This window comes from Oncorhynchus clarkii, chromosome 2, assembly GCF_045791955.1.
Source record: "Oncorhynchus clarkii lewisi isolate Uvic-CL-2024 chromosome 2, UVic_Ocla_1.0, whole genome shotgun sequence".
NCBI classification, from domain to species: domain Eukaryota; kingdom Metazoa; phylum Chordata; class Actinopteri; order Salmoniformes; family Salmonidae; genus Oncorhynchus; species Oncorhynchus clarkii.
Window position 1 is genome coordinate 27,394,078 of NC_092148.1, and position 15,739 is coordinate 27,409,816.

Consider the following 15,739-nt stretch of genomic DNA (forward strand, 5'->3'; position numbering starts at 1 on the left):
AGTGAGCTAGTCCCATCATGCAGTACAAAAAAAATATTTGTCTGTCCATCTCTTGGAACGTTAGCTCGCTGTAGCTGAGCAGTTGCATTCTATTTTGGTAAATGTTCTATTTCGGCCTTTCTGTTCAACAGCTGCGCTATACTGCCATCTATCTGCCGTCCAGGGAACAATAGATATATTCAATAAAGTGATTCAGGCCTGCACTAGACACATTGAATTTAAATTGTGTTAGTAACCCAGCTACAATCATGCAGTACAGTGTACAGTCAGCAGCAAGCAGTTTAGCAGTTACCCCAGCGGCAATACATTTATAAAAACAAAAGCTTACCTTGACTTGGAAGAGTTCCAATGTTGGATAGCCATAGATAACATAGGATCACTTTCTGTTTGAGTAGGCTAAACTAACTAGCTGCATTCTACACTAGCTCAGTAAGTGAAAGTGATATACTACAAAATATAGTTAGCTCACTCTCTCTCTCGCTCGCTCACTCTCTCTCTTACTTCTCCTTAATTTTGGAAGAAATTAATTTGTTCAAAACTGTTCAACTATTGTAATTTATTTATTTGAGTCAACAACTCAGCACATTTGTTTTGCACTGCAGTGCTAGCTAGCTGTAGCTTATGCTTTCAGTACTAGATTCACTCTCTGATCCTTTGATTAAGTGGACAACATGTCAGTTCATGCTGTAAAAGCTCTGATAGGTTTGAGGACGTACTCCAGAAGTTGTCATAATTACTATGTAAATCTATGGAAGGGGGTGAGAACCATGAGCCTCCTAGGTTTTGTATTGAAGTCAATGTACCCAGAGGAGGACAGAAAATTGCTGTCCTCCGCCTACACCATGGTGCTACCCTACAGAGTGCTGCTGAAGCTACTGTTGACATCCATTGCAAAACAGTGTGTTTTAATAAATTATTTTGTGATGTGAATATATTTAGTATAGTTTTACTATTTTTTTATTTTGAAATTCAATGAGGAGGATGGTCCTGCCCTTCCTCCTCTGAGGAGCCTCCACTGATATACACATACACTATTCATCCCATTACACTTAAGTTATGTTGCCCATGGACAACTATGCGTGGAGCAAGTCTGGGTTTCCCAAAAGCATCATAGCACTAAGATCAAATCAAATCAAATCAAATGTATTTATATAGCCCTTTAGCTGATATCTCAGAGTGCTGTTCAGAAACCCAGCCTAAAACCCCAAACAGCAAGCAATCCAGGTGTAGAAGCACAGTGGCTAGGAAAAACACCCTAGAAAGGCCAAAACCTAGGAAGAAACCTAGAGAGGAACCAGGCTATGTGGGGTGGCCAGTCCTCTTCTGGCTGTGCCGGGTGGAGATTATAACAGAACATGGCCAAGATGTTCAAATGTTCATAAATGACCAGCATGGTCGAATAATAATAGGGCAGAACAGTTGAAACTGGAGCAGCAGCACGGTCAGGTGGACTGGGGACAGCAAGGAGTCATCATGTCAGGTAGTCCTGGGGCATGGTCCTAGGGCTCAGGTCCTCCGAGAGAGAAAAAGAAAGAGAGAAGGAGAGAATTAGAGAACGCACACTTAGATTCACACAGGACACCGAATAGGACAGGAGAAGTACTCCAGATATAACAAACTGACCCTAGCCCCCCGACACATAAACTACTGCAGCATAAATACTGGAGGCTGAGACAGGAGGGGTCAGGAGACACTGTGGCCCCATCCGAGGACACCCTCGGACAGGACCAAACAGGAAGGATATAACCCCACCCACTTTGCCAAAGCACAGCCCCCACACCACTAGAGGGATATCTTCAACCACCAACTTACCATCCTGAGACAAGGCTGAGTATAGCCCACAAAGATCTCCGCCACGGCACAACCCAAGGGGGGGCGCCAACCCAGACAGGATGATCACATCAGTGACTCAACCCACTCAGGTGACGCACCCCTCCCAGGGACGGTATGAGAGAGCCCCAGTAAGCCAGTGACTCAGCCCCTGTAACAGGGTTAGAGGCAGAGAATCCCAGTGGAAAGAGGGGAACCGGCCAGGCAGAGACAGCAAGGGCGGTTCTTTGCTCCAGAGCCTTTCCGTTCACCTTCCCACTCCTGGGCCAGACTACACTCAATCATATGACCCACTGAAGAGACCCACTGATCATCTTTCGTCCATTTAGTTTCAATAGAATTAAGATGATCTTAGTGCTAAGATGCTTTTGGGAAACCCAGCCCAGGGTGTTATGCCATGCCTTGTTGAGTTTCCTTTAGTATACTCACGTTGTCATAGCCTACCTTGCTCATTCGACCTGCAGGGTCCATCATTTTTAGATAGCCGACATCCAACATTGAGTAGTTTGACTAGTTCAATTCTACCTTTGCTGTTTTGAATATTACAACTGTTTTGTGATAAAGCATACAGATTTGTTTCATCTCGGGCGACTGGGACCATCATACGTGCACGAGCGGCGCGCGCAATATGAGAGCGCGCGTGGAGGCGGTCCGGCTTCTTCAGTTTTCTGTAATCGTTTTTCGGTTGCTACCTTCAGTTAAATAGCAAGGACACGAGTACGAGCAGACGGCCGAGTGTGTGGATATACTTTTCACCTGGGATTTTAATTCTAAATACAGCATCGACGGTCAGCTGCCAGGTAATATTTTTGCACGCATGTTACTGTCCATGGTATGTGTACAGAAACTAAGTAAATGTCCCGTGAAAGTGGCATTTTCCGATGAGGGGGTGTGGGACGTGCCTCCCTTTGTGCCTGAGCAGCTCAAAGCTTATTGTGGACACTTGAGAAACGTTGGATTCACACATTTCCAAGCTGTTCATTTGGCCCTCGCGTCGACTGGCCTTGACGAGCCCTTGATGCCATGTCGAAGAATCTCTAAAACGTGATGTACTCTGCATATTTTTCCGAGTTTTAAACGCGCAGGCCTCTTCATTTAAATTCCCCATGGCAGGACATGACACAGCGGGTGTTACTTTTTCCCTGCAGTGTTATTGATGTTTGTTATGCATTGTTTTTTTGACAGCCCTATTTGTGTCGCTGGCACATGCTATTTGTTTATTTTCTTTTCAGTCGACGGGGGGAGGCTTTCAAATTGTGTTGACCAATTGCTCAGCTGGGTCAGAAACAACGACAGAAGAAAGTGATACATTGTTGTGTCCTATTTATTGAGGCCCATAGTCAACATGCGCGTCATATTTGATAAATGTAACTATCAATTTTCAGAATTGGTATAATTTCCCCAGCGTTGCCAGCTCACACCTGTTTTGCAAGTTGATACATGTCTGGCGAGTGGATACACAAATAGCGTTGATGTCCTTATCATAACACCCCCGGGAAAGATAGTGGTAAAGCACTACTAACCGGTTGCATCTTTCACCGTAACGTTAAATCCTATTCCCCAGGCTTTTATTCGAAACAATATAAACCGATATCACTGACCGTGACAGATAAAACAAATTAGCTCACATTATTGTCATCAAAGCCTAAGGCGATATCTCAGTCATCTGATGCCCTTTGTCGAGGCACAGGCCTACTGTTCTAGTGTCTCTTTAGCCTACTGAACTCAACTCCCTGATTAGTTGAGTTTTATCGGCTAGTGCTCTTTCGGTCTATGTTCAATCAATCGATGTGGTCAACTACTCAAAAGGTTCATGTGGTGATATTGAATTAATTGTTTTACATACGACTATATTGTCAGTAGGCCTGTGACACTTGACTCTTCAAGTCAAGACATCTTAAAAGCATTGTTCTTTCATACTCCAAACATGTGTAGGTGGTTTGTTAACACAGTAATATTGGATCTTCATGAATGAGTTTGAGATCTTAGTAGTTTGTCAAAATATTGATGAACCGCAAATAGCTTCACCACCTTGCCTTCAACACATTAACCAGAAAAGTGAAACTTACATAATTACCCTGTTGTGAAAATAATGTCTGCCTGCTAGGACAATCAAGTATTCGGTTGTACTCAACCACACCGTGGAGGCAGGTAACTGCTGTTGTGTGGTTAGAGAGATGAGCCAGAAACTGGAGGGTTGCCAGTTTGTATCTGGGGTCCAGATGGAAGTGAGCTGGCAACTGGTGTGTTGCTGGTATCAAATCAAATCCTAGATGCCATTGCCTGCTGTTGTGCCCTTGAGCAAGGCATTTAAGCCCCACAACAACAGCACCCTGGGCGCCCAGTGTGGCAGCCAGCCCCCCCCCCCCCCAAAAAAAAAACCTGTATGTGTGTCTTTCGGAGGGGTTGGGTTAAAAGCGGAAATCAAATTTCGGTTGGACCTTGTGTGCAATTGACCAATACAGTCAATTGACCAAAGTACCTTGCTCAAGAGCACAATGGCATCTTAATCTTAACATGCAAAACAGCACAATGACTAATACTCATTTATTTAGCATAGAAAACATAATGAAAGATAAAGCTGTGCTGTTTGGTGTCTGTTTGCCAGGGCCAGGATGTCCAGTGAGGTGCAGAGACCAGACGACAGCCCCAGCACCAGTGGGGGGAGCTCGGATATCGAACAAAGAGAATCATCAGTACCCCCAGAACAGGAGCGGGAACAAGCACAGCCCAAAAAGAAGGAGACCAAGATCTCCAGTAAAACAGCTGCCAAACTCTCAACCAGTGCCAAGAGGTAAACCTTGAATCTGGCTCAGTTCAGTGGTATTTAAGTGGGGCAGGTTTGAGCACCTTCCTATCCTCAGGGTGGTGAGTTACACTGAGTGTACAAAACATTAATAACACCATCCTAATATTGAGTTGCAACCCTTTTGCCCCCAGAACAGCCTCAATTCGACAGGGCATGGACTGTACAAGGTGTGGAAAGCATTCCACAGGGATGCTGGCCCATGTTGACACCAGTGCTTCCCACAGTTGTCAAGCTGGATGTCCTTTGGATGGTGGACCATTCTTGATACACCTAAGAAACTGTTGAGTGTGAAAAACCCAGCAACGTTGCATTTCTTGATGCACTCAAGCCGGTGTGCCTGGCACCTACTACCATACCCCGTTCAAAGGCACTTAAAATCTTTTGTCTTGCCCATTCACTGTCTGAATGGTACACAATCCATGTCTCAATTGTCTCAAGGCTTAAAAATCTTTCTTTAACCGGTCTCCTCCCCTTCATCTATGCTGATTGAAGTGTATTTAACAAGTGACATCAATAAGGGATCATAGCTTTCACCTGGATTTACCTGGTCAGTCTGTCATGGACAGAGCAGGTGTTCCTAACGTTTTGTAGGCTCATTGTATATAACACTAACCGGTCCAATGGACATTAGTATTATAGTAACACTCATGCTATTAATATATCCATTAGATTTAATCCATACAACATATGTAATGAAAGGTCACCCTGTTGCATCTATCGCATCATGACACTGTAATGCCTGTCATTCATCTGACAGGCAGATTACTATGATGACTATACCCCTGAGTCTTTCCTGGCCGTGTGATGATAAGAGCTGACCAGGAAGCAGTCTGGACTTGCCCTGGTTATCCTTGGTTATAGCATTTTCATAGCGCTTTCCTTAGCAAGGTCAGGTGGCCTGAGCCGTAACGATGATGACCATACTTTCATTCATCACACATATCTGTGTGGTTAGTGTTGTCACAAACAGCATTCCCACTTCCGCCCACCTAGTCTTGCCAGTGGAAACACAGATTGATGCGAGGTGATGATAGAATTATGCAACCAGCTGAGCCAGGGATTGGCTGAGACTACAGCGCTTTTTTCTAACTACCCCTGATATTTGGAACATCTTCCTGATGTGTAGCACACTTATAAGACAGTCCGCTGTGCTCAAACCCAGGGTTTTAGTATTACGACCGCAACACTGGACACCACTGGTCTCTGTTGATTAAATGGGCTGCAGTTATGTCAGTGATGGTATAATGTGTTTCCATGGCGTTTTCCCCCATGCCTGGTTCAACACAAATGGATGTGACACAACATTATGACTGATGGGTTAAATTGCACTGTTGTGTGTGTGAATCATTACATGTCATCCTTTTTATACGGAGATGTTTATATGATGTTATTAACCCTTCCCTCCGCAGGTGACTGCTGCAGGGTTGAATTTGTAAGAGTAATTGAGAGATGTTGACATTTGTACAGGCCTATTGTAATAACACACACACGCTGATAAACAGAGGTTGCCTCATCATGCTTGTAATGTGCCCGATGCTGCTTCCTCATGGAAAAGTCAGTTTAACAACAGTATGGCACTGTGTGACACCATTAGAGTTGGGTGATATTTGGGGAGACCTCTTCTACGATATGCTAATCTAAATATCGTGATATCTGATATAATAGTTTTGTGCCGTTAATTACTAAATCATTCCAGACTGTATAATGTTTGTGCATATTTATAATATAGTGGCATTCTCATTAAATAACCTTAGCATTTTTTGGGGGGGGCTTAGTTAATTTATTTAGACATTTTAAACACATTGATACAGCCAAACTGATATAACTGCACAGTTTTCAAGTCTTGCACATCACGATATCATCTTGCACGTCACAATATATCGTCAATGTCAAATATCACTATTTTCGATTGAATCATATATCGGCCCAACCCTAGACATAATAAGCCTACAATGGATTGCCTTGACATTTGGTAAATTGAGATTTTTATATGTTAACTCATGACTGCAATTTGTGGTCTGGTCTACCTGTATCATCATGTTCTGTGGATTTATTAACAACATGATATTTGTGCATTTCATTATCACATGGGGTCAAATGCATTCTGGGAGCTTTTTCAGTTATGTGATTCGAGATATTCATTGCCGCAAAGATTAAAACAGAGTATCATTGTTTTTCAGGATTCAGAAAGAACTTGCAGAAATTACACTCGACCCACCTCCAAACTGCAGGTAAGGAAAGATTGCTCTCTACCAGCATTTATGTTTATTCACCTTGCTCATGTTGTGGCCTTGGGATTTCAGGATATACTGTATTTCTGTTAAGGATTGTTGGTTCTAAGAATGAAGGATGGACTTCAGTCTTTCTGGTTTTACATAGGCGGTCAGGTATTACAGTGGTATATCCTTGTTATGATAAAGATGTTAATCATACACGTAAGAGTGATTTACGCTAGTACTTTTCACAACATTTCTATAGTTTGTTCTCTTCTACCTAACACAAGATGTAGGCCTACTTATCTAACCGTATAGGAAACGTACCATTTTAGATCATACAATTTCAGTTTAAAGTTTAAAAGAGAACATGTGATTTTAAAAAGTTTTGATTGTCACAAACAGACAATGGTTATTGTGTTCTGCTGCCTGTCCTTAAAGTGAGAGATATGGTGGCCAGCTAGCGAGTGGCAGACCGACCACGTGCATCAGCCGCTGAATGACAAAAGGCATCCCTGGGGGATGTTGTGCAGAGGCCTTATTAACTTAAAGAACACAAAGTGACGTTGTCATTGATTATCCTCCCCTGTTTATAACAGCACAGTAATTACCTCAGTCTCAGCATTCAAATGCAAATTACCAGAGAAAATGGAGGCCAGGCACAAGGCAACTGCTGCTTTTTGGCCATTTTAGATTGGTTGTGTTCATTTTATATGCACCTGATAAACGGCAAAGAGAGATGGCCCTGACTGACTCATCCAGTGCTAAACAGACAGTTGTATGTGTGGTACTGTGAACTTATCACTTTAACTGAGTTTCATGTAACACCCTTGCTGAAATGGTGAATATATATATAGGTAACCTTTTCATTCTAATTCAAAATGTAGTCACTGAAGGGTAAATGAGATATTGAGTATTGGCTCTTTACTCAAGGACTTCAAATAATTTGTTAAAATGGACTCTGAAAAATGAGGTTGTCACGTTGGAAATTATTTTGCTTGAGGCTACACAGGCAGAGTGATTAAAGGCGGCATAATTTTAAAGTAAAATAATCACTAACAGAAATGTACACAGCCATAAAAATAACTAGTTGTCTGGAAAACCATTAGGTGTTTTAAAGATTATCCTCTCTGTGTATCCCGGGGCTGCATATTCATGCTAATCCCATAACAACTAGGGCCGGGACGATACCAGTATAGCAATATGTTTTTCTGTACACAAAAATGAAAAAACGAAGCAGACCAGACTCTTTGGTCCTTTTTTAAAAACCTGCTGTATGTAAAATATTATGTGCTATAGCTTGAAAGTAAATACATGTGACTAAATGACAACATCATGTTTGTTTTCAACATCAGGGCTGTTTTCCTAAAGAAGTTAAATCCCATTTGTGTTTTGTTTCCTTGCCACGATACTAATGAGTATCGCGACTAATGAGTATCGCGATACTGGTATCGTCCCAACCCCAATAACAACTAAAATAAAATGGCTTTTATAACACATCCTAATTAAAAATGTTCTTCCACTGTTATAATGGTCTGATTAGGGTTATAGAATATGTATAACAGACAATTTCGATAATCCTTAAGTCTATTGATGCACCCGTGCGTAAGTAACAAAATACAAAAATCGGTCACTGTAAACTAGATATTTTTTTAATTTTTTTTTACATGGGCTGCGTCTCAATCCGCATCTGCCTATGTCGGTCTTCCGTATCTGCAGTACAGGGTGGCCGAGCTATAGCATTGTTTGTCAGACCATGAGGCATCCAGAAAATCAGTCTTCTCACGAAAGCGGTTTTGTTCTACGGAGGTTTGGTTCTATCATGGGACTTGTCTGACGCTAACCCATACAAATGAATGGAGGTAGTTTAGTGACAACAAAAATAAGGGGTTAAATATGTGTCAAACTAAAATATTTCCTGAGCTTTCTTATATCTCCTAGATATAGGACAGACGCTTGAACTTTATTCTGTAAGATTTTTTTTTTTACTGTCTTTTTTGCCATTTATGAATGTGTTATACAGTGCATTTCTATGGTTTATGGTAGTTAAGGCCAAATTCAATATATTATCAAATAATTTTTAGAGATATTTTTGGTGCCTAAAAGGTTCCTGAAATTACAAATCAAATAGCTAAATGATCCATGGTATGACCATATTAAAATTATTCCATATTTAAGCTTAGTAGATCACCCCCACACACCCTTTTTTTAAAGTGAATGTCGATAAGGGCAAAAAAAAAACATTTGCTTTGCATGAAAAATAGGCTTGACAAAGTCAATGTCATCATTTATGCCTTATGCTCACTACCGACCAAGTTAGTCTCAAATGTTATTCATTTTATTTCACACTGCAAGTGGTGTCACTGTCTATTGGCTCCTGTGTTGTATTGAAAAGATCACCTCGTTCGGCACATTACACACAGAGCCGGGGCCGGCAGATTTATTTCCTCTCGTCTCTCACCCCACTGAGAGGCCTGCAGTCAGACATCCTCTTTGTTTAAGCAGGGGAGAGTCTCCCAGCCTTATCATCCTGTAAAAGAACATCTCTGGAGATGGCCTGCAAATTGAATCATGAGGTGATCGTAGAATGTTGAAAGTAATGGTTGATGTGTCGTTGGCTACTGTCTCATTACTTTCTAGTACTCTGCTTTATAACAGTCCTAAGCATCCATGATATGACATTGTCTTTATCAGTGCTGTTACTAAATATTTGTTAGAAATTGCATTTGTTCCAAGCGTTTTGGAGCCTGTTTTTTGTGTTTTTTCAGCATGTGAACACGAGGGCAGTAAGATGTCATTCCCAGCTCCAGTTTACTGTCATTATTGTGACAGCTCTCTCACCTTGTCATTCATCAAGCAAGTTTTTTTATTTTTTAAATGTAATTTTTTATTTCACCTTTATTTAACCAGGTAGGCTAGTTGAGAACAAATTCTCATTTACAACTGCGACCTGGCCAAGATAAAGCAAAGCAGTGTGACACAGACAACAACAATGAGTTACACATGGAATAACATGGAATAAACAATGAACAAGCCAATAACACAAACAAGTCAATGACACAGTAGAAAAAAATTAAGTCTATATACAGTGTGTCCAAAAAGCATGAGGAGGTAGGCAATAAATAGGCCATAGTAGCGAAGAATTACAATTTAGCAGATTAACACTGGAGTGATAAATGATGATGTGTGATGTGCAAGTAGAGATACTGGTGTGCAAAAGAGCAGAAAAGTAAATAAAAACAGTATGGGGATGAGAGAGGTAGATTGGGTGGGCTATTTACAGATGGACTATGTACAGCTGCAGCGATCGGTTAGCTGCTCAGATAGCTGATGTTTAAAGTTGGTGAGGGAAATATAAGTCTCCAGCTTCAGCTGCAATTCGTTCCAGTCACTGACAGCAGAGAACTGGAAGAAAAGGTGGCCAAATGAGGTGTTTGCTTTGGGGATGATCAGTGAGATATACCTGCTGGAACGTGTGCTACGGGTGGGTGTTGTTATCGTGACCAGTGAACTGAGATAAGACGGAGCTTTACCTAGCATAGACTTATAGATGACCTGGAGCCAGTGGGTCTGGCGACGAATATGTAGCGAGGGCCAGCTGACTAGAGCATACAGGTCACAGTGGTGGGTGATATAAGGTGATTCGGTAACAAAACGGATAGCACTGTGATAGAATGCATCCAGTTTGCTGAGTAGAGTATTGGAAGCTATTTTGTAGATGACATCACCGAAGTCAGATCTGTAGGATAGTCAGTTTTACTAGGGTAAGTTTGGCGGCGTGAGTGAAGGAGGCTTTGTTGCGAAATAGAAAGCCGATTCTAGATTTGATTTTGGATTGGAGATGTTTGATATGAGTCTGGAAGGAGAGTTTACAGTCTAGCCAGGCACCTAGGTATTTATAGTTGTCCACATATTCTAGGTCAGAACCGTCCAGGGTGGTGATGTGAAACCAGTTTTTAACCAAATAGGCTTTGGGCATTGTGATTTCTCTAACTGTCAGATATTTCAAGTATTGCTGTAGATATTTCAAGTATTGCAAACAGCAATGTTTATGTGATGAAACAATGGGTCTGGAACAGAATAGCATTTATTCTGACTGAATGTTGCCATTGATGTATAGCCTACTGTAGCACTGGACATGTCTCTCTTGAGGCCAGATGCACACTAATTTGGTTGATTAACACTGTCAGTCTTCAGCACAAATAGCTTCTGCTGGCCTCTGAATCCAAATGGCATGATGTAATGCCCTTAAAGATGCCCAAACCACTTTTTGATGATGTCAGGCAGACAGGCCCAATAGGAAGTGTCTGCACTCAGCAGGATTTATAACATGACATTGTTGATCAATAATACCCACACTGATCTCCATCCCCCTTTAAACGATGGGATCATCTCCACTACTGTGACTGAGTGACTGCTGCTTATTACTGTTGCGTTGGGTCCCTCTGGGGTTCTGTGGGAGTGACAAACTCGGAGCCATTTTTCACAGGCTTTACCAGGGGACTTAATGTCTACAAGGCCTCAGCAGTGAAGTTATCAATATTCATGAGGGGGAGGGAATGTGCGCCACAGTCGCCTCTGTGAAATATACTTGATCATTGTCATTTGCGGCTGAACTTTCAAGAATTTCAGCGCATATATCCAAGATTCGTGAGAAAGACTCTGGAACAGAACATTTATTTGAAAACTAATTTGTGTAGATCGTTGATGGTTTACGACATTTGTTCTCATGCAGCCTGTTCATGACCTTCTGATAATGGTTGTTTCCCAGTGGTGCAAAATACTGTATGTTTACAGATTAGGGTTTAATAACGGGAACCAAGTTATCAGGATTTCCCGTTCAAACCCACTCCCATTTCCCGGGATAAATAACTGCGAGAAAGTGGTAAATTATAATGAATGAACAGCATGATGTGAAATAGAACTGTTAAATTATACAGAGTGGTTATGGATACAGAGTTTCTGTATCCCAATTTGCCCAGGCTAAAAATACAGATATTTCTGCCCATGTGCAAGATCATTTTTAATGTAGCCACTCCGCTTCCTACGTAGTTGCTGTGCTGGGTGCTCCGCTGCCGCTCCTTGATCGCCTTTGTCTGGTCACTGGTGTAGCCTACAAACTTCATGTTGTACACAACTGTCAGGCTAGCGCGACACCAACAGTCAGGCTAGCCAGTTATCTGCTGAGTTGCATGCAGCTAGTTAGTCACTCCATGATATCGGCATAAACAAACTCGCCCATTGTCAGACTATTTTCACCGGTCCAGATACATGCTCGGCTGCCCAGAGGTGGAACGCAGCAAGACACCGACACGCAGTCTAATTAGCAATTTCATGTTATTTTTTCATCATCATAGTGAATATTGACTAAGCTGCAGTGTTTCCTCTGCAAAAATGTGAAGTGGGGGGGAAATGTTGTGAGGGAATGTCCATATTATCAGGTATGCTATTAGCAAAAAGCATTATCACCATTATCACACAGTCACTCCCCAAACATTATTATTATTACCCGAGTTACATTTAGCATTCATGTGCTGAACTTTTTTAAATTGTGCAGTTCGCATATTTAGAAGTTTTGCGAAATACAAGTAGGAATGAAAGGCCCCTCTATTTAACAAATGCCATTAAAGCTGCTGTTTTACCAGCTATTGCAAGAATTGTTGTGCATTGACTACTTGTCAAAATGCATGTTTCCCCATGTTCCCATAATTTGAATGTGCCTCGAGAGGAATATTTATCTTGCATAGAACACACAACAACAAGCCGACGAGGTAAATAGAAACCATTCTACTATGGGGTTGTCTGAAATTTTTTATTCATTACATTTTTTGTTTGCAGAGGACTGTTCTATCATGTTCAAAGTGCACCTCGGTAGAATATTTTTTTCATGTTCCATATTTCTTTGCTGTGGCCTCAGCGCCACAGCTTAATGACTGCAGTGGAAACAATGCTAAACTCACCAGGAGGCAGACAGGAACTACAATATGGCAGCAGTTAAAGATTAGCCATCGTCACACACAGCGCTGATTGTTTTTTTCCAAAGTGTAGGGACTGCTTCCTGCTTGTGCAACTGCAATATCCGTTCCGACAGACAGAGAAGGTTTTAGCCTTCATCATATATGTTTTCGAATGTTTGTTCAAATTGCAGCAGGGTTTTTATTTCAACTGTTCAGAAATATGAAGTAGAGACGGGCTACATCAACATGGCTAAGAAGAGGGTGAGTAAAGAGCGAAACATCAAGGGAGGGGGTAGTGTGAGCAGCTACGTTAGAAAAAGAATATTTGCTTAAAATAACACATGCGCAAAACATGATCAGGCTCCTTAGCTTTGAGAAAGAGGGTTTGCTGGAGCGGGGCATAGGCGAAGACTCCGTATCCATAGCTACGGCCTAAAAGCTCATTTATGCTTGATCCGAAAATGTGGTCGGAGACGCCATATGGATGGTGTGACACAATTGCGGAGCCTCCGGAGGCATGTCAGAGGCCATTGAGCTCCTTACTGCATCGCTGTGCGCCCGGACAAATGTTGTAACAATGCGGAGGGCTCCGTATAGCTCTGCATTGACATGGTTGGTTGGCGGGAGGTCCTGTAATAACACAAACTCACTTCCTTCACAACAGCTCTGCGCTGCTCTACGAAGCGCAAGAAGTATGAATGCCTGACTTCTGCATAGGACTTATCACCCTAAATGCTGCACGGCCAGACATCAGATGCAGCTCCTTTAAATTATATGCAATGTCTAAATCTGTATTCTCTACGGCTTTCTCTGTTCTGCTATCTGCATGATCAATCGTCAATGCTCAGGGTAGGGACAGACCATGCGTCTCATACATAACCTGTTCTACAGTAAATATTAGAACTAATATCTGAATGTCTAATCTCCATCAGGCTTTTGGGGGTCACTTTTATTTTTTTATTGTAAAGATTAATAGCCTATCGTTGCTTTAAATCAGTGTGCATGCAAGCACTCTCTCTCTTCATCAATTCCATTCAAATGGAATCCAACATAAATAATCCTGTTCTCGATTGATATCTACAGTGAGCTCCAAAAGTATTGGGACAATAGCTGGGTTTCTTTCCAATTGGTGACAAGTTTTCATGCAAATATTCAAAAGAAAATCATAAAAGCAATATGTGCAATTTCTCACCAGAGATTTCCATCAAATTGACTTATTTCAGATAAAAGGCTGTGCATAGTGACGTAGTGCACATAAAAAAAAAAAATTTACAGTGAAATTCCCATGTACCAAAAAATAATAATAATTGCATTTAACTTTGATGGTTTTCTCTAGAGGTGCGCTCTAGCCCCCCTCATCAATCTACACACAATAACCCATAATGACGTAGCAAAACTTTTTTTTGTTTTGCAAGTGTGTGTGTGTATATAATATAAATAATCACTGCCAAATGTGCTTCAACAACGTACTGAGTAAAGGGGCAGAATACTTCTGTAAATGTGCAGGTTTTCATCAAGGATCGCTCTGTACTTAGCTCCGTTCATCTTTCCCTCGCTTGACTTGTCTCCCAGTCCCTGGCACTGAAAAACATCCCCGCAGCATTATGCTGCTGCCACCAGCAAGCTTTACTGTAGGGATGGTGCCAGGTTTCCTCCAGATGTGACGCTTGGCATTCAGGCCAAGAGTTCAATCTTGGTTTCTTCAATCCAGTGAATCTTGTTTCTCATGGTCTGAGAGGGTCTTTTAGGTGCCTTTTTGGCAAACTCTAAGCGGGCTGTTATCTGCCTTTTACGGAGGAGTGGCATCCGTCTGGCCACTCTACCATATAGGCTTGATTGGTGGAGTGCTGCAGAGATGGTTTTCCTTCTGGAAGGTTCTATCTCCACAGAGGAACTATGGAGCTCTGTCAGAGTGACAATCGGGTCCTTGGTCACCTCTCTGGCCTAGGCCCTTCTCCCCCGACTCCTCAGTTTGGCAGGGAGGCCAGCTCTAGGAAGAGTCTTGGTGGTTCCAAACATCTTCCATTTAAGAATGGTGGAGGCCACTGTGTTCTTGGGGACCTTCAATGCTGCAGACATTTTTTGGTACCCTTCCCCAGATCTGTGCCTCGACACAATCCTGTCTCGGGCCTCTACGGACAATTCCTTCGACCAATTCCTTCGATTTTTGCTCTGACATGCACTGCCAACTGTGGGACCTTATATAGACAGGTGTGCGTCTTTCCAAATCATGCCCAATCAATTGAATTTACCACAGGTGGACTCCAATCATGTTGTAGAAACCTCTCAAGGATGATCAATGGAAACAGGATGCACCTGAGCTCAATTTCAAGTCTCATAGCAAAGGGTCTGAATACTAATGTAAATAAGCTATTTCTGTTTTTCATTTGTAATACATTTACAAACATTTCTAAAAACCTGTTTTTGCTTCGTCATTATGGGGTATTGTGTGCAGAATGGGGGGGGGATATTTTATCAGTTTTAGTATAAGGCGCTAACATAAGAATGTGAAAAAAGTGAAGGGGTCTGAATAGTTTCCGAACGCACTATATAGACTACATGGTGAGATTATTATAGACAAAGGGGCAAGATCATTTTTATTTAACAAACCGCAGCCAAGCAGTGATCATCATGTCACCAGAATAAGACCCTAGACGTTTATTGGAAAGGATCATCAAGCTCATCACCTTGCACTTTCACCACCATGTGAAGTTCATCATAATTTATTTCATCAGCCATCAGTAGCCTAATAAATTGCATGCTTTCCCGACAAGTCGTAGTGGGAGTAACACACGTCATCGCATTACTCCAAGTTTACGTCGATATGAAGGTTTATATCAATTTTTGAGCAGAAAAGCCGACATCCACCGACATTTGCCGCACAATTCATTTTACAGACACAAAAGATCTCACCTTGTCTAGCGTATTTG

The 15,739-nt window shown here is 41.9% G+C and overlaps 1 protein-coding gene across 1 annotated transcript in view; it reads left to right on the forward strand.

The window, feature by feature from the left end:
* The first annotated feature begins 2,506 nt into the window (after positions 1–2,506).
* Positions 2,507–15,739, forward strand: part of LOC139380626 (ubiquitin-conjugating enzyme E2 E2-like) — a 31,389-nt gene continuing 18,156 nt past the window's right edge. Inside the window, exons 1-3 of the mRNA XM_071123513.1 lie at positions 2,507–2,630; positions 4,439–4,624; positions 6,820–6,870. Coding sequence (XP_070979614.1) covers positions 4,446–4,624; positions 6,820–6,870 — 230 coding nt within the window. The 5' untranslated portion in view covers positions 2,507–2,630; positions 4,439–4,445. The remainder of the gene's footprint in view (positions 2,631–4,438; positions 4,625–6,819; positions 6,871–15,739) is intronic.